This window comes from Fistularia commersonii, chromosome 35 (genome assembly GCF_037954325.1).
Source record: "Fistularia commersonii isolate RoL2024-O1a breed Wild chromosome 35, RoL_Fcom_v1.0, whole genome shotgun sequence".
In the NCBI taxonomy this organism is placed as follows: domain Eukaryota; kingdom Metazoa; phylum Chordata; class Actinopteri; order Syngnathiformes; family Fistulariidae; genus Fistularia; species Fistularia commersonii.
The window spans coordinates 5,289,211-5,314,972 of record NC_141318.1 but is presented as its reverse complement, the minus strand read 5'-3'; the positions used below and the strand labels follow the sequence as shown (position 1 = coordinate 5,314,972).

The window sequence follows — 25,762 nt, the reverse complement described above, 5'->3', positions numbered from 1 at the left end:
GTTAGTAATCACATGTCACCTCTCCCTCACAAACCAATCAAAATCACGAATTCCACCACAGTGGGAACTGACAATTATTTATGATATAGCAATCGAGAATCCCTGTGGCCAGTATTTGAAGACATGGTGAGAGCACGATTTTGCAACATTACAATAATAAAATTCTTGTGAAAATGAGATCATTAGGGCATCTAGATGAAAAGTAAATTGCTTTGCCCAGCGTCACTCCCAAGGATAATGCAGAACTGACTAATTATTAATTTCTGCAGAATAAATGACTGATGGCCCTTTTGAACAAAATACCGTGATAACTGATAACGGTTTCTTCCAAAAGAAAGAGAGGATTAACTTATCCGTGAAGTTAAATATTTATGAATCAGAAATCTCAAATGGCATCTGTAGAACATGAATAACTAATTTGTAAAAGACGTTGGGATATGTTCTAAGGACCCTTGTCCTCTAAACGGAGATGCAGCTGAGACACAGAACACTCAGATTTGCACGTCCCTTCAAGATGCACACACACACACTCGCACAACAACAACACACTGGTCAAACTAAAGCGCTCTCAATTCACTTCTTTCTCCATTTCTTAATGGCTCTCTGGGATTCTTCAATCGCTCACTTACAACGAAGCTGAATGCTCTTTCGGCATGCATTGCCGTATGATGACATTGTTCATCAGCAATGACAAAAAAAATACCCAGCTGGCTTATGTGGGGGCTTGTGAAAACATTCCCTGTGTCAACATGTCCATCTACAGGTTTGTTTATTTTCTTACTGTTGCTTTTAGGTGCCTGGATATAACATACCATGATTAAGGCACATGCTCTGCCTGTTCATGATAGTCTTAAAAGTGTGTGTTTGTGTGTTTGTCGGTAGGTGTTGCTCACCTAGTGTGTACGTCCCATGTGCTTTATTAGCTGTGACGAGATCCGAGGAATGGCTTACATCATCTGTTATGAATGGTGGATGTTAGGTTCAAACCGAGGATAAGCGCAGGACCCGACTTACACCGATCCGTCGTTACTGTTTTCATAATCTTGAACTTTAAAAGGCCATAAAAGTCTCTTCAAGCAATGTCAACTTTCAAAAAGGTTTCCTGTCTCCGCGTTTGTGTGACCAGATGGGCACCAGTTCCAGGAAAAAGAAATCCGTTTTTTATATGATGACACACAGAGGAGCCAGTGACGCTAAGCAGGGCGAATAAAAAATATCTATCCGTGGCAGAAACTGTCAGGGATAACATATGCATTCGCTCTAACAAAGACAACACTGTTTGAACCACTGCAGCCTATTCCTGGCTCCATCGCTGCAGCTGTAACGGCCACCTTAGGTAAGGAATGAGAATCCAATCTCAGAGAGGTCAAAAGATGCTTTTGCTGGCCGAACGTGCTCTCAAATGAGGGGGAATTTGCTTCGGGAGACAAACGGCTTACAAATCCACAACGGGATGAAACATTCACCACACAAATGTTGCCAAGCGCACACACCTGAGCACATACTTCCAGCTGAGGAGGAAGCTGTTGGGCCAACAGTCTCGGCGTGTGCGTGCCGATGTGTTTACTTTTGAATATGAAGTGAATAGTGGCTACCATTGAGAGGACCGGAGTCACATTGCCAGGATTGGCAGTCATGAAACCGCTTAGTTTTACTGCAGCTTAACTCTGAGAGGCAAAATGAGGCAAACAAGCATCTGAGCTTCTAATGTTCCGACGGTGAGACAAATGAGGTGCCACAGGTAAAAGGACAGTGAGGTGTTCATCATTCCACCCTGAGATGTTCACTGAAAACATGTAAGTGAAAAAGTGTATGGAAGGAAGCAGTCTGACGACGGCAATCGTGATCCCGACGTATTTCCTGATCTCCCTATGGACAATTTAAAATGTGATTTTTGATCCCTGATGCGAACTCCCCCGCAGCTGATCTCTGGGATTGTGGGAACCTGCGATACACTGCAGAATCAATATCCACTCCCTGTGAAAGGAATGCACCCTTGAAGTTGCCACACAGGAGATGTAACTCTGAGCGGGTGATAAATGTCTGTTTGACTTGGCTGCCCGTCCTGAGTGCACGGAGTAGACATGGAAAGCAGATGTGAGTACAATACAACCTGATCAAATGCCTCTGTCTGAACAACGGTGCGCGCAAGCGCACACGCACGCACACCTACACACGCGCATTCCTGCGGCTGCCTGTCAAAATCAAGCCAATCTCAGGAGAAAGGCTGACCGAGCAGTTAGCTCACCTTTCTATCGTCTCGCAGCTTGTTTTTGTCTCTCCTTTAGCAGACGAATGATGCGCCCCAGGTGACATGTATGAGCCACGTGACTCCTCGCCCCCCCTCCATTCGTCTACATTTCTGTCCCGTCTCTACCTCGGTTCCCATCTCATGCCGTGGCCAAAAACACATCTGGCTTTGGTAAGGAGAAAAACACCCAGGGCCATATCCATCCTTTATTATGCTTTTGTGTCGGTTTACCTGCTTGATACCGGCTGCCCGGACTCGCCGTGACCTTCTCGCCCTTCTGTCGTGGAACATTAATTTGAAACCTTTCTTACATCCCGAAAAGTTTTTCTTTTCTGTCTTGGTTCACCCCCATTTGTTATTGATGCCCCTCCCCGTCCCTGTGATTTCCCTCTCGTTCTACAGTTTGAAGGAAATAAAGGATTTGTGGCCCGCCCCGTGCATACATTCCTGTAGGTAATGTTGCCCCCTTTCTTCTCTCTGTTCTGCGCTTCTGAAAGCTTAAACGCTGAAAGGTATAAAAATTCTACCTCCATTTTTTCATTTCTCAATCCCTGCTACATTCTTCACCCATCCTCCAATCTGCTTCCTTGATGTTTTTAATTGTTTGTTTGTTTGTTTGTTTTTTAGATTTGAGACTTTAGTTACCTATTTAACATTTAAATTAGTGTCTGTTGAAATCCAAGGGTAATTGGATTTGCCTATTTGGACCAGAAAAAATAAACAAACACCACATTAAATTGATAACAAATATGTCTCTTTCCTTCACTGGCAAGCTCAGCACATACACCACTTGGAAACCAGTGTTTTTGAATGTGTTTAAATCTGTGTGTGTGTGTGTGTGTGTGTGCCTGTTCTACTCACTGTATTGAAGTTCCAGACCCGCTTGAAGGAGAGCCTCTTCCTCAGACTCATCCTGCTCTCCTCTCAAAGAGGAGGAAACCTAACTAATGTTTGAATCTACATATTGAGCAAAAAAGCAGTCATGCTCACATACACACTCACATATTCACACACACACACACACACACACACACATTCACACACCCTTACGCTGACTAAGTTTCTTCTAGAATTATCTAGGACAGGAAACTCATGCAGACAGCTGACATGGACTGAGCCATGCCTCACCACATCTGTCTCATGCACACGCACACATATGTGCGCACACGCATACATTCACACACACACACACAAAAATTTCTGTAAGTATTCATAAGGTGAATACGCCTCACTGTAAACACATTTCTCTCATACTACATGATACACCTCTCGCTCTTTCTCAAACACACAAACTGACTCCACTCACTGAGCCGACAGACTGATTAGGTGGTTCCATTCTCTCACACATGCCCGACTCGTTTCTATAGTGACACGCCCCCATTGGGCAGCAGCCGCCGAGGTGGGGAGGGCGCAAAAAGTTCCTCCAACCAATCCCAATTTAGCACTGCCCTCACCTCTCTACCGTCAACCAACTCCTCCCTGTTCGAATGTAACTCGTACGCTGCTTTATTCAAACCATGCCACATCTTTCCTCGTGATTCGGGAGTTTATTGTTGATTGTTGATGTTCCGCATATTTAAACGGCTGGGGGAAGAAAAAAGTCAGGCAGATGCGGCCAAAGAGGAGGTAGAATTCTCCCTTTACTATTCACCTGAAAGAAAAAGAAAAATAAAAAAATAATAATAAAAAAACCTACAGGTTTCCTTTGAGGTCAAGTGACGCTGACAGAGGTACTTCACAGGACAGAGTAGCCCACACTGGCACTCTCTCTTTCACACACACACACACAAATACACACACACACACAAACAAAGGCAGCAATTGAGTTTATGCACATGGCCTTGAGCCTACACCTAGCTCCCCTTAATTTCCTGTTGGATCAGAGAAGTGTGACTCCTACACCTCCTCTTATGCCTCCACAGTCTGTCTTTCTGATACCACTGTCCTCAACCGTGGCGCGGTCTGGTTGGAAAACGCTTCAGCTGAACAAACGCTTGCGCCCGACCGTTTAACCTGGCCCGTTAAGGTAGCGGCCGACTGAGCCGCACAGAGGCCCGGTAATGTGCGTGTGACTGTAAGTGTTTGTGAATGTGCTATTATGAATACTGCATCCACTCATAAAGTATACCCATAAAAGTGTTATGTGTGTATGTGTGTGGCAGATTTACATTTCTGCGCTGAAGGTTTTATATTTCCTTTAAGACGTGTTTCATCTACAAACCTTGAACAGATCTTGTGCCAGACATTAGCCTGTGGGGAAGCCAAATATTCAACAGAAAAAATAAAGCGGTCCAGTTTTAGAAAACAATCTTTTCTCTTTGCAGTTTTCCTGTGTTTATTCAGGAACTCTTGCCTCTTTTACTTGGCATCGACCGAAAAAATCCCAATCATCCAAGTGCCGTGCTACAGCAGTAACAAAAAAAAACAAAAAAAAAACAGAGTAAATACTTACAGGTTAAGAGTTTAGTAAAAAGAAAATAAAACCTAATTTTTACTCATATTACTTTCAGTGGGCTCTTTTCAGCACCACAAGTACACTTTCAAGCCAAAGCGCTGTGGCGCATTGTTGAAGTTAACCTTCCACATCCCCGTATCATAGCAACATCAGGGATGGCTCAGGCATTCAGCCCCTCCACCTCCGTTACTGCTTCGCTCACTTAAACCGAAGGCGCTGCCAGAGCACTAATTACCAGAGCTTCTAGCGATAAAGAGCCCCTCCGTTGGAGCCCTAAAAGTTTCTCATTTTCCCCAGCTCAGCTAATTGTATCAACAGCGCCTCATATACCAAAAGAGTACTTTTGTCTCTTCGGTGAATCGCGGCAGAATATCTTGAGGGTTCATTCACACGCCTCTGACCGACCGGAGAGACGTAAAACTGCCATAAACCTTTGCTGTGCCCTTTGCCCACAAAATTACCTCGACCGAAGAAGAGGAGAGGCGTCACATGCGCCGCAGGTTTGACCTGGACGAATATCTGTCCGGGAAATAGAAGAGAGATAGAGGCAGAGGAGAAGAAAACTTAAAAAAAAAAAAAAAAAAAAGAGGATGGGAAACGTTTGACAGAGATTTCTCTGGCCTCCCTCTCCTTTTTAGAATTCCTGTGGTTTAGTCAAATAGTTTTGAATGCATGTGTGTGTGCTTGTGTGTGTGTGCATGTTTGTATAGGCTTACACAGGGAAGCAGACAGACTTTAGACATTACTTAAGTAAATGCACATTTCTGACACAATGTTTTTATCCCTGGTTTTAAAATGATAGATCCCATTTCCATTTAAAAATCTGCAAACTAATGACAAGAGAAATCTGATGTGCAAAAAACTCCTGGTAATCCTGCTGATAGGACAGATTTGTAGAACCAGAACTGCCTTACTACAAACAGGATACCATTGTTCCTGCTGGTGGACAAAATTCTAGAGGAAAGAAGAATAATGAACATAATCGCTGGTCTTCCTTCATTGCGACTGTTGCGATCAAATTCATAAAAATGAGTTTGTAGAAAGCCTTTAAATCATTCGGTCACCACAATGAGCTGAAATGAATTATATAGAAGTTTCTTATTCACCGGCCAATAAAACGTCTATTACCTCACAATACTGCGGAACACCCAAATGATCTATCTGAGCATCAATATTTATCATCCGTTTGTTTTGTTTTTTTCTTTCTTAAGACTTCAAACTCAAAAAGTCTCGCAGCCAACAAAACCCAACGCTGCCCTCTGCTGTTTTCTTTGCAGTGAAAACACAGCAAGGCAGCAGGGAGGAACTTTCATTTTCCTCAGACATTGGGATGCTGGGAGAGATCTTCCCCAACCGCTATTTACATTTAAGGCTGGAAACCTGAAGCGTCTCCGTCGACGATGTCTGTGGGAGCGCCGCTCGAAATCAGGCCGGAGCAGAAGGGCCGACCCGAATGGTGAAAACACACGCTGAGGTAGTCGCGGGGAGTTTGTCATGGACGCGCCGCCTCCTCAGGCGGTGACTCCTGTCCTCGTGAGCTGTGTCATGTTTCCATGAAAACCCATTCCCCAAGTGCAAGATCTCCACTCGAGTTGACACGTACTGTACCGCCGATGCAAACTTAAACTGACTCACATGTTGTGCTGCCCTTGTAATTGTGATTTACACTCGTTTGGGGTTAAAAAAATAAATAAATACATCGTCGGTTTGTCACAAACACTGCAATACAATCTTGTAAGGCAATGGGAGTGATCTTGAAAATCACAATGAGTCACGCTAGACAGAAAAACTGCACCAGAGGACAGAAACAGCAGACACAAGTAGGACCTTAACTGTGACCAAGGGAGGGGGGCGGGGATGGGCTTATATTTCTTTGAAGGTATTTCAAACTATACCTTTAACCTGGACGTTTTTTTTTGTTATTCCTTTCACATTCTCTGTATTTGAAAGTTGATTTCATACATGCCTCACAACTGTTCGTTTGTGCCGGTGAGGTACAAACAGAAAACCAGCTGCTGGCTGATAAAGAGAGAGGGGGGGGGGAAAGAAGCACTTGTGTTTCATATGATATCGAAACGACGTCTGATGCGATTCCAGCCCTCCTGAGGTGTTTCATGTACAGGAGCAGTGTTGATCCTGTCTCATCATCTGATTTTTCCCAACATACTCTGCTCCTGGGGGATGTCACGAGGAACGCACACGCGCACACACTCACTAACACACACACACACACACACACACACTCAAGAATTGTGTTGCACAACGTTATCTTTGGGTATCAGATTGTGTGCTTATTCGCATTTTTAGGATATGAATAAGTTTTTTATGCCTTGTGTTTGTGTGTGTGTGTCAGGGTCAGATGGATTGCAAGCCACTCTTTTCTCCCTGCTGTGTTTAGAGACATTGTGCCCTGTACACTAGAGTGTCAAATCCCTCTCGGCAAAAAAGAATCATACACACACCTACCGACTGACGTAATGAAGAGACAACTTACTGCCACGATTATATTTCGTGGAAAACACAAGACCAGCTCTTTTTCTGCTGTCTTTCCAGCAGCTGAGTAGCTCCGAGGGACCAGAGCAATCAACAGGTTTCCCTTTGGTTCAGCGTTGCCAATAACAGCGCTGCGATTGGCCAGTGCGGGTCACGTGACATGTCATTCCTGAGCTGGGCAGCGCACCTAAAGTTTCAGTGCATTAAAACGCAACGGACCGGACACCTGGCATGTATTGACAGATACATGGGAATGTGAAAGGCAACGTCAATCAGCTCTGCTATCGGTTTAGACTCAAATGTGCATTTTAAAATTGAGGAAAACACAATTCTGATGGATCCGACGGACATTTAGTTGCAAACAGCCGCAGTTTTGTGTGTGTTTTTCACTGCAATCACCAGTCAGATCTGGCTGCATCAAATATAGGAAGAGCGCGCATGCTCTCACACACAGACACTCTCTCTCACACACACACAGACAGACAGACAGACAGACAGACAGACAGACACACTTGTACTCACTGGTTTGGCAGCCGTTTCAGAATCCACACTCAAAGTTTGCTGCTCCATGAAGGAAGAGACAAGTAATCCTCAACACTGCATGTGAGAGCTCCCCACAGCGCACATTGCCATTAGCAGTTGAATGTGTGTGTGTATCTGTGTGTGTGTGTATCTGTGCGTGTGTGTGTGCACGCATGTACACGTGCAGAGATGAAGCTGCAAAGCTTGATCGCTTTTAAATGTCCAAACCGCTATAGAATGTCGCTGTGGCCAGATCCCCCTTCCCTCTCGTTCCCTCTCATCTCCCCTCCTCCTCCTCCTCCTCCTCCTCCTCCTCCTCTCTCTCTCTCTCTTGCTCTCTCTCTCTCGACCGTCTCCCTCGCCCTGCCTCTCCGCTCTCACCCTCCTCCTTTCTCTGCATTTCCACCCACGCCCCCCCTGTATGATTTCCATTTCACCCACACTGTTGTGGTGGGAGAGACACACACGCATGCAGATTTAGATTAATGCAAAGGGAAGACCCCCCCCCCCCCTTTGCCTTCAAGGGAACATACGCCCACGCATGAGATGAGCCCCGCGTGAACGCGGCGTCCTCCGTGGACCGCTATCTGCTTGGTATGCCACCCGAGCACTGGGGGTGAATTGACATTCAGGAAGGGGAGGTGGGTTGCGGGGCTGAAAGTGATGCGGGTGATGATCCACTTCGGAAGGGTGGGTGGGTTCACAGATCCACGTCAGAGATTGATACATGTAGATGCGATATGTAAAGGAGAGAAAAGAAGTTGCCGCATTCCACAACATGCCTTGACACACAGTGGTGATCCTCAGCCCCCACTGCCACCCAACACACACACACACACAGCCCTCAACCCACGAACAGGGGGGCGGGTGGAGCAAAGCTCCCGGTTTCACTGACAAACCATCAAGAATAAATGGCACTTCCGGCCTCGCAGCCAGAGGGTTGCTTGGTACAATTCCGATAGGAGGCCACGCCGTGTGGGGTTTCCATGTTCTCCCCGTGTCTGAGTGGGTTTCTGGCTTCATCCGAAAAAAACGAGAGGATGAAGGAGTTGTTTGTCTCTATATGTGGCCTTGCGATCGATCCAGTGACCCTGAGCGGTCGAGATAATGAATGAAAGGATGAATATAAAGACGCACGAACAGACGCTGACGTGGCAGGACAGGATGTCGCTTTTTATGTCGGATTTTGTGAGATTGTTGTCAAGTCGGAATTTATTGGTAAATCACAACGCTGTTGTCACATGACACCTTTCCATGTGGAGCAGGTCTGGGCTTTACTCTTCGGAAGGATTTACGGAAACCCAACGTCGTACAATGGGCAAGTACTCTGCGAGGAAACCCAGCATTTTACCAGGCAGAAACCTTGCACAGATCCAAGCTAAAGGCTGGTGGCCTTCTGTCTTGACCGGTTTGGGTAGAAAAAGAGAGAAGGAAAGAGAGATAGAGGTCGACGTTAAGTTGAAAATATCCGCAGACCTCGTTTTCATGTGACGTACCTCCAAGCCCCTGCTGCGATTGTTTCAAAACCGTGGAGGCTGCTCTGGTTTAAGACTGCAAACATTTATCAGATGCATACAGTGTATTCATCAGATCTTCTAAAGGGAGTTTTCAAAGACCTAGTTTATTAATTTGATAGATAACTTGGCCTCGCTCACAATAATCAGGCTGACCGGATCAGTGGTGAAACCCCTCTATTCCAACAAGGCAGAATCAAAAACCAAGAAGTGCTCCACATTTAAACCTTCACCTCTCTCGCTGCCCGGCTCTCGAAACCAGCAAGAGCAGAACGAAACCCAGCCGACTACTTCTTTGTTTCCCCCCCGAGACCTTGTGCAAGCTTTTGATGGCACACACACCTTTTCTTACCACCTCTTCTCTTTGGCCTCGTATGTGAAGGCGGCTTTCAGTACCAGCCGTCATGAAAGCGCAGACTTCTGATGTAAAGCTTTTTTTTTTCCTTTTTTTTTTTTCCCAAACCACTGTTGACTTGGACATTCAGGGGTGCGACAATATTTTCGGAGACATTTCGGGGCACATTCTTGCACAAAACAATGACAGGGATTAACGCTGTCTTTGCTTATTAAGAGGACACAGAGGCGAAACTCTGAAGTCCCCCCCTGAGCAAAGCAGTAACTTTATTCTTGCTCCAGCTGAATGTTTGAAATTCACTGTGTGGACTGATGTGAGACGAAAAGGCTTTTTTTTTTTTCTCCCCGTGTTCATCAGCCCAAGTTCACTCTATGATCACTGAAAATTTCATGTCTAAGAAGGCGGATCTTTGTGACACCACAAATATTATACACCTGCGTATGATTTTTCTCAATGGCTCAACAACATAATTGTTTTTCATTTTAGAAATATAGGATCTGGAATTTTCCCTTTAGGAGGAAATAAAATCTTTATCTCCTCTGTGAAGTGATGCATTGGGGGGGGTCTGTAGGGTGTTTACATGTCGCTGAATGATGGGCCGGCTGGGGAGGATTGGGGTTCCACAAGCTACTTATTCATGTTCTCCCGGTCCCTCTATTGCTGTTCTGTCTCTCTCCTGTTCTCTTTTCTCTCTCTTTACATTCCCTAATCCCTCTGTCACTTTCTTTATCTCTTTCTCTGTATCTCCCACCCATGTCTTTCTCTCGATCGCTTCCTTTTATTATCTCTGCATCCTCCTCCAGATCGCTCTTGCTCTTTCTCTCTCCCCTCGGTTTGTCTCACATCATTCATTCTGTGGCTTCTACATCTCTCCTGTGCACACCTTTTGTTCCACTTATGGGTTTTTATTTATTTGCTAAATAAATCACTTGAACCGATGGATCGCCGGCTCGTCATGACCTTTGAGAGCCTACTCTTGATTTATAGATTTTTTTTTTTTAATTTTACTTGGTATTTAGTATGTGAATTCATATAAATGGGGAAAAAAAAACAGATAATGGATATATATTAGTTTGTGGAATAAAAGGGGAGCAGAGGACACCAGATAGACCAAGAGCATGAATGGGAAACAGGATGTGGCTGAGCAGGGTTTTTTCTTGCTTGCATGATTGCTGCAGATCAAAATAAAAGTAGTAAATAAAATTCAAAAACACTCTAAACACATTTTCAGCAATTAAACAAGCCAAATATTAAAGATGATCATCTTAACTTAAGGAATCATCTCTGCACAATATGTATGGTGATGATAATATCTTGGTGAGCTTATCAAAATGAAGGCTGCGTATCACAGCAGTTCTTGTTCATATACAGGCCTCCAGAATATTATTTCCTTACGTGATGATTTGGGGAATAATAATGAAGACCAATTATCTGGGTCACAGATCATAAACCGGCCTTTTAAAATGCGACCGAAGCGGGATCCTCTACTTTTCTTCTTCTTCACAGGCTGTCATAACAACTGACCTTCAAAGAGAGACGTCACAGGAGATTCCCAACATGGAGGCGTTTCAGACCGATCTATAATGGCGGGGATGAGCGACTCCATGCAACAGAGTGTGTGACTGACACATGGTCAACTGATGAAAATACTTACACAACCGATTTCAAAAACCCAGTGATGATTTCACGATGATCCTACATGCTGTGTGCATGATTTATTTGCCGTGATCTTACGGTCATGATCCCTCACACGAAAACTTAATTTTTCAACTTTGGATGACTTGTGTTGACATCGAAAGACACATGTCAAGTTTTTTTCTCTCCCACCATGTGAATTAAGTGTGTTTTGCTAAATGGAGAAATTGGGAAATGGAAGTCTGCCAGTTAAAAAAAAAACAGCTGATAAGGTTCTCGATTCAACTTTCGATTGTAGAATGAAACTCCAAGAGCCGCAGAGAATTTTCATTTTCCTCCGCCTGTCATCGTGCCGCAACTTGTGGAGGAAGCATCAGCCAAACAGGCAATTGTGTGCATCATCTGGAATTGAAATTTGTGCATTCGACCTCTAAATTAATCTTGAGTCTTAGTCGTAAACAGCTCATACAGCTGAGACTAACTTCACCCGAAATCACCTCACCATTTCCCATTGAACCTCCGATGGGAAATGGTGTGTGTGTGTGTGTGTGTGTGTGTGTGTGTGTGTGTTTGCATGTGTCCATTGTCACCTCAGCATCTATTTCAATTCAGTTTAAAAAGAAAGAAATCACAAGCTGCATGCGGGGATATGTCTATTATAGTTGTTGTTATACTGCATGGCTGCACACAAAAATAGTAATCGAATTTCTATCATTTTAAAAGGTATTGCTTTCAAAGAAATAAAGGCTGGGTCTGAATTGGCGCAGGACAGATGGCTAAGCTGACTTTTTGCTGAAATTGTAGAGAAACAGCGAGAACGGAGAAGTGTTACTGCCGTGCAAGGCCACGTACGTATACAGCTTGGCGGACGGTGTACTAGAATGGCAAGAAAGTTGATCCTCCAGACACTGCGGTGATGGAAACTGGCCTGAAAAAAACGTCTAAGTTTCTCTCTTAGAGCCATTTGTGATGGCGAGTTTATCCGTTTGCTAATTACATAATGTTGGTAAACCCCTGCGGCGGCAAGGACAAGCATGTCTCCTCAATAACAAAGACACCCTGTTCATTTACACAGCAGAAACAGCAGAATAACTTGAGAGATAGTTTCCTATCTCGGGTAGCGCTGGCATGTCAGGGAGCTTTCCAGGTCATTCTTTAAGTGTATGTATTGTTGTCTCGAGATATGTTGCTTATTGAAGAGTACATAAGTTGCTTTCGGTGACTGCAGATGTTCCTGCAGCTGATACTGAGTAAGACCAAAATGGGACCACTAGCAGCCAGTTAGGGGCAAGTCAGCGGTAGAGTATGAAGCATTAGTAATATGTAGAGCTTGATGAATGCAAAACAAATTGTTAACTCAGCAGGAAATTGCTCTTCCGATGCAACCTGCCTGATATGCCGCTCTGTGCGTAAATGCAGGCGAACCTGTCTCTTTAGGGAATGGGAGACAGCGCCGCTTGGTCATATTCAAGTTCAGCCAATGACACATCTAGAGACCATCCTCATGCATTCAATCGAGTTTCTGTTGCTATTGAGACATTTACCGCTTTATCGCTCCAGTCTGCTAAGATGAAGCCCAAAGAGTTCAAGTATTAAAATAGAGGTATCGCACAACACAAACGCAGTAATCATTGTAAAGGTTGTGTACACTGTTGAACACTCCCACACACTAAATTTTACAGCAGCTGTAAAGCTTTAATGGCACAAAATTCAAGATGGATGAAATGAGTCTATGTGTGTCTCTAAGAGAGAGAGAGTCAATATACTGTATGTCTTTTGTGTCCAGGCCACACTAACGAGGAGAATATCAGCTTGTTGCTCATCAGAGCTCATTAGGACTGCAGGATAAAGTTCGAGCCCCCTCCACAACGAACACACACACACACACACATTTCTACCCCCCCCAAGCCCAACACAAAGCACTCTCTGTTTGTGGACATTACTGCATGTGCAGCAGAGAAAAAAAGCCTAACGACCGGAAGAAAAAGGTAGAATAAAGACAGAAGCAGGCTGGGGAGGAGGAGCAAAGACAAGAGAAACCCTGCAATTGTAATCGTCTGACTATGACATGGAGAAGCATCTCTCCCAGAGTGGGACATGACATGCGCGAGATCCTTGGCAATATCGATTACGGTACTTTGTTAAGAAGTTTCATAGAACGCTCGGTTTTTAATGAGAAGAACCGCTGTTCACAGGATCGGTGGAATAAACACTAAATGACGATGATTTTTTTTCTTCGAAAAGTCAACGTGTACAGCACTTTGATGGAAAGCACTTAATAAATAAAGGTATTATTATCATTAATACATCTTGGCCACTCATCATAACAAAACCTGAAGAGTGAAGCAAACACACATACGACAACCCGAAAATAGAAGATCTCATCCAGAGAGTTCTAAAAACGTAACAATTGTTGACGATTTCATTGCCGAAAAACAATGGGATTTCAAAATTCAAATTGCTGAGACAACAAAAAGATGATATATCAAGGACTCTCGGTCCAACCACAAATTGAAACATAAAAAACTTTACTGCAGAAGTGAAGACTCGGCTTAAGTCGATATAGGGACGAATAACATTAACATTTCTGATTATGAGGGTACCTGTCATGCTGCTTATGACATTTTCAAATGTCAAATGTCCATAGACTGAACAAACAATTCCGTGATATCTCTAGTAAAAAAAAGGGTCTTTGTGATTTTTTTTTCTGTAGGGCAGTTTCATGCCGACACATGAAAAGCTGGACATTAATGAGATAACTTAACTATACTGATGAGATATAAATTGCTGGGAGAGAATAAATCTAACCCGTTAGAATAATACTATTAAAATAAAAACTGAGGTGACAGCTATTCTAGCCATGTTATTTTCTGAATTGGATTTTAATTTTTTTTTTTGTTTTATTTTGCTTTTCTATTAAAGCACACTCAGTCTGCAGTAACAGTTTTTGGGCCCGATGGTGTAGAAAAAAGTCTTTGACATGAATTTCAGCCGGGGGGAGCCTTGCATATCATTCTCAGGGGCAACACAATGAAGGAAAAAAATGCCAAAAATGTATATGAAAAAATTATCACTACATACACGTTAGCTTATCTGCTAAGGAGTAGTCGCTGAATCCCGGAAACACTTAGCTTTCCTCTGATCCCTATCGTATGAGAGTAAAGATGAACAGAGCTGCAATAATGGATGCAACTCAAATTATACTCTGGGCTCCAAAACTTTCTATCTCACACACACGCACACGCGCACACACACACACACACACACATAACTTGAAACCAAGATGGAAAAACCTGTGTTTTCCATCAGTTTGAATCAATGCAGTGTTAGGTAAATATTATTTTACTGATACAAATCTATGCTCAAAATGTGCATGTTCTTATGATAAAGTGTGGGGGGTATAAACCACGCACGCATCTAAGCTATGCTTCAAGGTTACTTACAAGGTCTTTGAGTGTTTTTCATGCACGGGATCTGGAGAAGCGGCTTCACTTTCTCTTAATAAAAATGTAAAAGCAGAACTAAATGGGGATATTGTTTGGAAGAACTCATGTCTCTCAAATGACTGGATACCAGGTCATTTCTCGCAGCTAAAAGGAGAACAAAAGTTGGATTCTTGCCTCAGTGTCGCAATTGTGCACTCAGTCAGTGGAAAATGCAATAAATCGAACAACAAATAGTGATTGGCGTGAACGCAAAGCAAACCACTGCCCAAACCACCGCCCTCAAAACTATACAGGATTCTTAATCTTAGTCTCTGAAGCATCAGCTTGATACCAGCTATGTCTGCGTCTGTGTGTATGTTGCCACGGTGATATGAGAAGAGGGCTTGAGGTGTCATGTGAGGATGAGCATGAGCAGCTATTATTAGAGATGGATGGTACATGTGTGCCTCAAATGTGACAATAACGCCGTGGCTGGACAGAGCGCGCGAACTGGGAGATGTGCGCCTGTATGAGTGTGAGTGTGATCATGCGCTCTTACCTCCAGGTCTTCCAGGGAGCGTGCCAGGCTAAGACGTTTGGAGCGTCCAAACGACCGCCTTGCCGAAGAGCGCTGGGGGAGAGGAGGAAAGCCCATGGTTAGGCCTCGGAACCGACCACCCTGAGGAGAAAAAAAAATGGCACATGTTGACACACATTTTGCTGTTTGGAGAGCGTATTTTTAGCTTTTGCTAAAAGCAGAAAAAAGCCTGGAAAGCAAGAATCAGGTCAAATTGCTGACCTGGTGATCTGGGGTCAACATTTCTATAACTGCCTTTCATGACATACATCACCCAAAGGTTCACCCTTAACACAAGTAAATAAACTGTAAAACTTGCTGGATCGGTAAACTGGAGGTACCTGTCAGTCAGCTGGGCAGCAAATCATCAGGAATCACATTAAATTAGGTCTTGGGACAGTAAAAACTTAATGGTTCAAACACAAGGGACAAAGTAAACGTTCTAGGAACAGCCAGAATTGTTTTGTTCGACTGCTTGAGAGCTTTAGCGATTTAGTGTCACCTTAAATGGCGGGAAATAAAAGGTGGGTGGGCTGAACGGAGACTGCACGCAGGAGCTGTGCAGCGTGGGTGGGGGGGGCTTCAACAAGCACAGACACTTCTAATACGATGGCCAATTTATAAAAACGCCATCCTAGTGTGTCAGTTGACGGTGCAAGGAGAGCAATTGTTTCTCAGCAGAGCATTTAGGGGAAAAAAAAAAAACCTCTCCCTATAGAAACACCCTAGAGAACCAGAAAATCTCATTTTGGGATTAGTACAATAAGACTTTTTCGGGGTGGGGTGGGATGCGGGGGGTATAATTTTATTTCCGCTATTCAGAAAACCCACTCTCTGAACAGTGACCACAAAACTTTTGATGTGGGTCAGCAAGTCCCCTTTTACACGGGTCGGGGAGGGCCATGCTCTGAAAGGCACCATTCCCTCCATCTGCGCTGAATGCATCCAGACAGCCATCACGCTGGGCAAGAGACAGCTCATCCACAATGGACGTCAGCTCTTGCACCGCAGGACGGCATAATCTGCGTTCTCCGGATGAGTATCCTTCTCTCTGCTGGATAGGAAGGCCAGGTACTGTACTGTAAGTATTTCTCCAGTGCATTCACAACTCTAGCGTGACACTTAGTAGCCCTCCAACCACACCCAGCTATTCATCGTTTAGTGTGATCTTATTTACCACATCTCTTTCAATGTTTATATTCACCTAATGTGCTGAAATCCCTGCCTACTTCATACACTTGAGAAATATCCAATCACAATAAACAACCAAAATACAACTCTTGCTATGAATCTTGTGATATTTTTTTCAAATCAGATACTCCTGCTTAGTATGTAATGGATTTTAACAGCAAAATGCAGCTCTATTCTTATTTTAGCATGAGGAAAGAAATCAAAATAAAATGGTAATTTGGTCAGCGGAATGACCTGGAAGTCTATCTGTGAGGAAACCAGACAAATTGTGTTTCAGTGTTATGAATTAGAGCTGATTATTTTTAGTCAAATAACACCTGATGCAGTTTGATAACCAGTTAAAAGTATTTCTGGCTGTTGTGGTTCTTTGTTTTTTTCAAGGTTAACAGCCATCGGCAGACCCCTGTTAACCATGTTAATCAGATTAAAGCAGATTTGTCGAAAAGACATGCCAGATTAGAAACTTTAAGTCATGTTTGAGATTGCTGTGTACTTTTGTTTACTTTACCTGGTATCTATGCTACAGAGTACGTTCTTCATACACGTGGATCATCAAAAAATAGTAATACACATTGAGAAGTGATCTGTAATATGCATTTGTAAACGAAAAGATTTACAACTTAGACATAAAGTGTTCTAGCCCTAGATGAAAATACAAAAAAATATAAAAACACATTATACAAATGCTACAAACTGAATATCACTTCAGAATCCCTGTCCACGGGTACACACTTTTGGCTCAGATTTAAGGTGGTGCGGTGTCAGGTTTTTCTTTCAGCATGATTGTGAAGACATCCTTTTAAACGTCAAAATTGCAAACCTCCAAAGTCCAAGCCGAGCATAAAGAAGAAAAACATTTGAGCGGTGAGAGGACATTGGGCATTTTTTTTTCCTTCAAAATATTTTGCCTCAATCGAGACCTTCACCGCCGTTGGCGTTATTTAACCTCATGAATCCGGCATCTCTTGGGCTTTAGAAGAGACTCTTGAATCCATACAGACACAACCAATTGAAAAAATAAATAGTTAAAAGGGAGGATGAATTAAAAGTAATTCTGTGTATGTGTTTGTATATATGTGTGTGCGGTTAAATTAAAAAAAAAAAAAAACTTGACGACCCACAACCCACCCAAGGTGGCCAGATAATAATGCGAGGATCATGAGAAAATTCATGGGGTCTGTGTCTAGTTGTTCATCAGCTGTTGTTTTTGGTTGCATTACTTCAAATCAGAAGCGGTTCTGCACATCCAGTCCGGAACATGTTCCGACCTGTAGCTCAAAATAAACAGACACAAAAACCGGCGGTCTGTGACAGGTTCCTATGTGTTTTCTAACTTCTTGGTCGATCCTCATAAATCCAATGTACCTTTGAGGCTCTTACAGATTTTACGTCAAATCGACGGTGACTTGCCAAGGACAGAACTGTGAAAATATGCAGTGTTTCGCTCGGACCAAGCGCTGCCTGCAGCTTTGCTCTGTCGCACACACACATCCATTCAAGGGGTTCCTTCCACTCAAATGTTAAATTCCACATGTTAAGCAGGCATGTGCGATCCTGTGATACTGCTCGGCACGCCGGGTTCAAACTACGACCTGCAACCGCAACCAAACGCGCAAACATACATAGACGGGCATACTAACAACAGCTACGACTAGAGGCAGCAGCACTTGCGTTACATGACTGGGGGGGGGGGGGGATTTGTGATTACTGTGTAATTACTGTTTTTCCGCTTCTACGTATTGCGTTCATGATGATGTTGGCATTTTGTGAGTGGAAACCAACAAACGGCAGCAAATGAAGTGAAAAGCGGTCAGCTGTTACACAGCCTCATAAAAAGGAGCGCATGAGAAAATGAGTCACCGAGCCATCGAGGTTTTATTGTTCAGGGCCATCTGACGGTGATGTAACCCACCTGACTGGCGCTGTAAAGACCAGACCAGGAGTTCGACTCCCGCGTTGGCTTCACATGCCTGCTCCTAATGAGCTGTTGTTCATTTGTTGTCAGCGAACAGGAAGGCTCTGCTACTATCTGTCCCCTCACAAATGTCAGGGGGCTAATCTGCTTATACAGTAGCAGAGAGCATCTACCGACCACAGCTGACTAATGAGGAGTGAATCAATGATGACGGTCTCTGGAAGTCAAACTGTGACACGTACAATCTGGCTGGTTGATCAGAGGGTGAGCAGGTATCTGCGGCATTCTCATCATGAGATGACCAGTAGTGTTGCCTGGATACTGAGTCAGTCACTGTGTGTGTGTGTGTGTGTGTGTGACATAACACAGATTGGAATGTTTGATTACACGTGTTGACACAAACATTCTCAAATAACTTCTGTTTAATGGCAGCAATAAAGAGGGACGCAAACAAGGCATTAAAAGAACGACAAATTGATTTCTGTTTTGTTTTGGGGGTTTCTTTGTTTTATTGTTCTAGAAAAAAAAAAAAGGTCTGAGAGTTGCGGCATTTATCTTTGGTTGGGGTCATATCAGAGCTTTTCATTTCAAAGAAACTTTTAAAAATACCTTTATTTAATGTTACGTTGAAAGGCCAGTTATCGTTATCTTTCTCTCCGCTCTCTCTCCGGCATGCAAAACTTGCGTGCACACACACACACACGCACGTACACACACACTGGTCTCTCTCAAAAAAAGACAACAACCAACAACCTCAACATTAACCTTGGTTTCAAACCCTGTGCCATGAAAAACACAATAATCGTTATGATGATAATACCAGTCTAATTTGTGTGTCAATCAAAGTCTGAAATGAGGGTAAATCATTCTTGACAGCTAAATGTTCCCAAGCGGGATCGAGACTTGCAGGCTTTCCACCCAAAGTGAAGCAGTGCCACCATGTGGCAGAAGAGCCACAGGCTGTACGACACACGTCTGAAAACCAGCGGAAGGAAATCAGCAGTATCGTAAAGACGCATGACAAATTGACAAACTGAAGCTGAACTTGTTTTTTTTTTCTTGTCACAGCACAGTCCACCTTTTACATTTAGTGCTGTTAGATGTGATTAGAAAGACAAATGACTTTTTACCACCATCCGGTCCCATCATATTGTTCAAGAAAATGGTTCAACTCCACCTTCCTGTGACTTTCAGCATCTACTCCTGCCCCTGGCCTTGTACATACTTCCTCCGATTGTCCCCTGGGAGCCTGTTCTTTTAAGGGCTTTGCTGGGGAAGCACCTACCCATTTCAATAGGACAGCGGTCCATCTAACATGTCTCAGAATGCAAAGCTTGTTTGTGACTTGAGACAAGACCAAATCAACTTCCAAACAGACGGCAAATCAATGGAGGAAGACGTGGATCCCTATTAAATAATGTACACATGAATAGATTTTGACCACTGTGATCGAGAATCAAGATTTTTAATTGTTATTGTGCAAGCACAGTGAAATTTTGCAATGAGAGCTATTGACTCGAATTGACAAAATCAAAATTTTGCGGTAATTAAAAGATTGTCCCTACTCATCCTCTGGGCAGACTCCTAAAAAAAAAAAAAAATCAGTATTACAACAGTTTCCCCATGTGCAATCCCTACAGAAGGAAATCTAGTATGTTTGTTGGGGGGTCAGTTCAGTCAAGGTGTTTATGGAGATGTCTTCCTATTTTATCAGAATGTTAATGTGAAAAAAAAAATAGCATTTTGATCTTTGGTTTTATACCCAAGTTTAAATCTCGGCTACTAACATGGCCTGTGATGCTCAGCAGTCGAAGGGGACATTAAAAGAAGAATGGCTCCGCTCTCTTTTTTTGATATACCTGAAAATAATGTGCAAAATATAGAGGTTTAATATTGTTTGCACTCGGGTGAGCCGCCCCTCGGCAAATGATCTTCTCTTATGTGTTTTCTCACACCAGCTTACTCAGTTGAATGAGAAAAGGTCTCTCTGTCTGCAGATGTTCCTATTTTCCCCCCACATGTAAAATCACGTTAATGCACGTGGCCTAATATAATCAACTGTAATTTGATTTTAAAAGGCAAAACTTACAACGGGTCTCATTTCACATTTACTCCCAAGAAAAAACCCGTACACAGAAAAAGAGTCTAAAAGCTGCTCTGTGAATGCCGGCGAGACGAGCCACAGCAGGAAACAGGTGGTTTTCAGGTCAAGGCAGATGACTGGCTAGTGCATAATGCATGATCTGATATTGGAGCAGTGGGAATAAATTACTTATCAATCTTCTCATACCAAGTCTGGGGAGACAGTCAACTGGTGCGCTTGCATTATTCAATTCAGTGCAGGGGATTTTGGCAGTGTGGCCGGGGTTAAAGATACTTTCGCGGCGTTGAAACGCTCAACATCTATGTGAGAACGCTCTTAATTTAAGGACTGAATGGGTCCAAAGCTGGCGGAGAGGGAGATGGCTCGGACACCATGGAGAGCGGTGGGACAAACACAGATGGATTTATGGCCTCAATAAACTGTAGGTCTAGTCAGAGTAAATTTCCACGGCACGACTATGTCATGGGGGTTGCTGCCGTCTCCCGGGCTTCTCAGCTGATGGCTAGTTTTAACACAACTCTTCCAAAAACCTGTAGCTGACAATCTGGCACGACATAACATGTCGCTGCAGTATTATGGAAAGGTTACCTATACATTCAAGTAAAACAAGCAAATAGATAACAACTATCACTAACTGAAATACTATAACAGCTATCAACAAATTACCTTTTTCTCTCCGTCCTTAATGTTCCCTCGTTTTCTTTCTCTTTCACCTCTCTCGGCTCCGGGTCTCTCCCTGTCGCCCGCTCCGAAAAGTTTCTTGGCCCACTCCTCTTTCTGAACGGCCAGTCGGTGGGTGTGGGACTGCGGATGAGGAGGGGGTGGAGGTTGGCTCCCTCCAGGTGGCGGCAGGTGGTCTCCAGGGGCTAGCGGGGCCCGGTAACGGTCAGCCGGGATCTTATTCATGGGTGGGGGCAGAGTGCTGCAATTAGCCGAGGACCATCCGTCAGTGGATTCCGCGTACGACTCCTGGTCGCTGCTCAGGCCCTGGAGGTGGCTGTGGTGGTGGTGGTGGTGGTGGTGCTGCTGATGCCAGTCTCTCAACACATGGACGGGAAGCCAACGCTGTGGCTCCACCCCTCCGACACCTCCCCCTCCGCCTCCTGGCCCTCTCTTTTCTCCTCCTCCGACAGCTCCTCCCCGCTTTCCCGGTGAGTAGTGGTGTGGGTGGACCCCTCTGGAGTGTCTGGCAGCGATATCAGGATGGGGCAGGGGGAGGGGATGAGGGAGGTCGGCCAGGTGTGGATCGTGGCGGTAGTGACCGTTTCTCAGCGCCGGCGGAGGAGGGTGACAGGCTGCGGCTCCGAAGGTAGGGCTCCAGGCTTGCTGGGATGAAGGCGGGCTGTCCCAGTGACGGGGCCCCGAGGCGTGATTGTGGTTCGGGGGACCCCCGAGGTCAACTAAAAGCACTCTGTTGCTCTTCTCCTCCGGCAAAAAGTTGCCAATCCCACTATCGCTGTTGCTGCTGGTGCTGTGGTTCTGTTGGGCGTCGTCTGGGTCGTGAAAGGCCCGGGCCCGGACCCCCTCGATGTTGTCCCCCATGTCTCTGTAGAGTACGGAGACAAACTGGAGGAGAGGCTGAGAGCTGGGCGGGAATTCCAGGCAGCCTCCTGTATCTGGGTCAGGGGTGCACTCAAAGCCGAACCTTCTTGCCACACCCAAATGGACCTGAAAAACAAGCAGTGGAAACATTGCATAGCTGCGAGAAACACTTTTTATTGCTGTTAAAAAAAGTTATAATTAAAATAATGTGTAAAACAACCCATCTTTAATGATAAGGCCCGGTATGAATTACTAAAATGTTGAATTCAATACGAGCGCCTTCCAAGTTGGATTCCAGCGCTTGCACGGATTCTCGTTCTTATTTACATATTCTCTAATCTAATTTTTCTTATTTGCTGTAATAATTTCGACACCTGACACTGTTTTTTGAGAGAAATATCTCTTACAGCTGCTTTGTGTTTCACAAAGTAACAAAACATGATTCTTTTTTCGTCAGGTCAGATTTAACCGAGCAGCATGTGTTTTGCATCTGTGCAAACACATCATGTGTTCTCATTTTCTCTGGGTAATGTTAGTGGTTAATGCAAAGAGACATTTCCTTCTGGAAAGTGACGTCCCAAATTATCTCTTCTGCACACACCTGGTGATGACAGAGATCAGGGTCCACAATGAACACATGGCAGGAGGTTCTCAAACCGCCGTCCTCGTATTGCCCGCTGATGAAGTGGCATTCGTCATCCGTGGCTTGCATCGTGACCAGTCCGAAGAATCTGCGATCATCCGGGCAGCAGGCACTGAAGGCGAGTTTTTCTGCGGGGTAGGTGGCCAGAACTTGACCCCTGTCACTGCAAAGACGCACACTGTCGTGCATGACCTGGCAGAGACGCATAAAGCATGTTACAACTTGATCTTAGGGGGATAATGATCACAAAAAGCAAGTTTTATTACTGATCATTTTTTTGAAACAGGTACAATTTTCTGTTTTTTGTTTTTGGATTTTGCTTTTGGAACAATTTCAAGTTGACTTCAGGTCTGGGTTGTGTTTTGAGACCATACAATACGGGGACTTTTTGCAACAATATCAGTAACAATAACAATCCAATGCATAATTACTCATGCAAAATGATCCAATTATGGAGTCATTACTCAAATATTCATGACTTGACATTTCATCAGTGTATAAATGTCACAGCAAAGCTTATTTCAACATGATGCTGTTGACAACATTGGAAAATAGCTGAACTATGCAAAGACATATTGTAGCTGAAAATAAAAAACAGGCTGACAGCTATCTCCAACAATACTACTCATAGGCAATAGAATACCCACAAAAAGGATCAAATTTGCGGTTAGGATGTTTGGGTATCAGAAAGCCTTTATTTATTCATTTTGACAGTATTCTAGATCCAATAGCTTTGAGAGGTACTCATGTTAAACTTGATCAACTGATATTGGAAACTGGATTCAACTCAATATGTTGAATGTAGTCGTATGAAATGCGTCATAAAGTCTGCTGACTGGTGAGGTGCCTGATGGAGACAAATTTTCACAAACAGATCTTGAATTTCATTTTTAAAATATTGCTTCATTTATCATACCCATGTGCCTATAACTGATAGTAATATATCTGTGAAAGGCTAAAGACAAAATTACAGCTTCACACAAACTAATTTACATAAAGCCGCTACTTTTTACCAAATAGCAATGTAGCTGTATAGAAACGAATGCATTTTGTCTAACCTTCATGAGGACAAGCGAGTGGATCTTTTGCTCTGCCCTCAGGCGCCTCATGCTGCCTCTGATTGCTTGCAGACTGTCGCTCTCCAGGCTCGTGCCAGTGGAGGCCAACTCAATGGAGCCCAGATAGCCGACGATCATGCCCACATTGAGGATGCCCTCGCCGACCTCCAGGACCAAGTCACCCCCGTCTCCCACGTCCACGTCTTGCTCCTCGTGGTGTTGAAGGTTAAGATGGTGAAAGTCAGTTTCCAGGAAGACGGAATCGTCGTTCAGAACCTGAGCCATCTCCTCCTCGGAGAGCAGGATGGGGTTGCTCTGAGAGCGGGAAGTGTTACGATACGGGGTGAACTCGGGATCAGAAGTTGGACGTGGTTTGGAGGTAGAGGTGACGCCTGGTCTCTCCTTGTCTGAGCTGCTGGAGGAGTGACTGGAGTTCTCAAAGATCATGTTGAAAATCCCACCGGACTGCAGTTCCGCTACCACCCTCTCTGCCCGATTAATACCTAGCTGCTTAGAGTCCATTTTGGGTCTCAACCAACCAGCGCGAGCCGCATGGCTTGCCCTGCTATTGTTGTTGTTGTTGACGCCGTTGTCATAAAAACCATCCAACTCGTCATCGCTGGAGCAGGAGTCCGGGTAAGAAGCCGCCACCGAGGTGCTGCTGTGGTGGCGACCGGCGGTGGTGCGCTGGTGGTGGTGATGGTGATGGTGGTGGTGATGATGGTGCCGCCTGTGACGCTCTCCCTCAGCGATGACTAGCTTCAAGACACCGGAGCAGCGACCGATCAGCTTGACGACATCTTCGTGCGATGCCTTGGACACATTGATGTCGTTGACGGAGAGGATGTGGTCACCAGAGCGCAGGCCCATATAATCCGCCGGGCTGCCTTTCAGGATGCAGCTGAGGATGCATGGGCTTTGGCCCGACAGTGTAAAACCATACCCCGTCCTTCCTCGCGCCACCTCCACGGAGCGAATTCTCCTCTGCTGCACAGTTGAGGAGGCCTGGGGGGACTGGGGCCGGGAAAGCTCAGTCCCCCCTCGTGGGCACCTTCTCGATGATGCTTCCTGCTTGAACATTGTGTCAAGAGTTTCCTCTTGTCCGCCGATACAGTAAGTAGCAGTCAGTTAGCACACATCCCAAGATTCTGGCTTTATGTCGTCTGAAATTTCATGTCAAAGAACTCTGCTATCAAGATCTCATGAAAAACTGAGTGGCGGTCCGAAATTCAGCAGGGAGATGAAAGTTGGACCTCAGCTCTGGCACAGCTTCGCCACTGGAACTCCCATCCTGGTGTCACTCTACCAATTCACAGGCCGGGATACCTGCAGAGCAGCAGAGGAGAATCGTGGGAGTCTGCATCTCAGACCGTAGAAAACAGGTCGGGCTGGCCAGCGCAAAAATTCACATCAGATGTTGTCTATACGCTCTACACTTGAAAGTCAAGACCAAGATAGCCATCTAGGGAGAAAAATAAAAACAGTAAAAAGGTTTCTGTGACCTCGCCTTCGGGTCAACTTGCAGAAAATCTGCATGAAAGCCTCTGAAGCTCCAAAACAACCGTGACATCTGCCACATTAGCAGGAATGTAAAATGAAATGCGTACAATTAAAAGAAATTTGAACTGAAATAGTTCCCGAAATGCTTGTAAAGACTTGGTTATAGCATTTGTTTTGTGTATCTTACATGTGAATTGTCATTCCCATTCACACAAACAAACACAGATAATCTGGAATCTATTAGTTTTGTCATTTTAGAAGCTTTGCATGAGTTTTCGGACTCTACTGGCAATGGACGGTATTTCTGTCATTTTGTTATTACCCAAATCCTCAGCCTTACCTAATAAATGTCAATAAAATAGTCCTCCTGAAGAAAGAATTTATTTCAGGGCGGTTTTGGTTTAAACTAGGAAAATATTGTCCGTGTTTGGGGGAAGAAGTCAAGAAGCAGCCACACCTGAACAGGGAGGCGCCGTGACAGGAGCTCCAATGGGAGACGGGATTTTAAGAAAACAGGCGTTTTCACACCTGGAAGAAGACCGAACAGGTGACCCGCACGAAATTTAAACTTTAGCTGGAATC

The 25,762-nt window shown here is 44.4% G+C and overlaps 1 protein-coding gene across 6 annotated transcripts in view; it reads right to left on the bottom strand.

Annotated features, from left to right (window-relative positions):
• Positions 1–25,762, bottom strand: part of rgs12b (regulator of G protein signaling 12b) — a 49,583-nt gene that overhangs the window by 22,865 nt on the left and 956 nt on the right. For all 6 annotated transcript variants that reach the window (XM_086142407.1, XM_086142409.1, XM_086142411.1 and 3 more), the window contains exons 2-5: positions 23,681–25,006; positions 22,581–22,814; positions 21,104–22,105; positions 15,210–15,329 (exon numbers count right to left, since the gene is read on the bottom strand). In XM_086142407.1, the coding sequence (XP_085998533.1) occupies positions 15,210–15,329; positions 21,104–22,105; positions 22,581–22,814; positions 23,681–24,760 (2,436 nt within the window). In that variant the 5' untranslated portion in view covers positions 24,761–25,006. The remainder of the gene's footprint in view (positions 1–15,209; positions 15,330–21,103; positions 22,106–22,580; positions 22,815–23,680; positions 25,007–25,762) is intronic.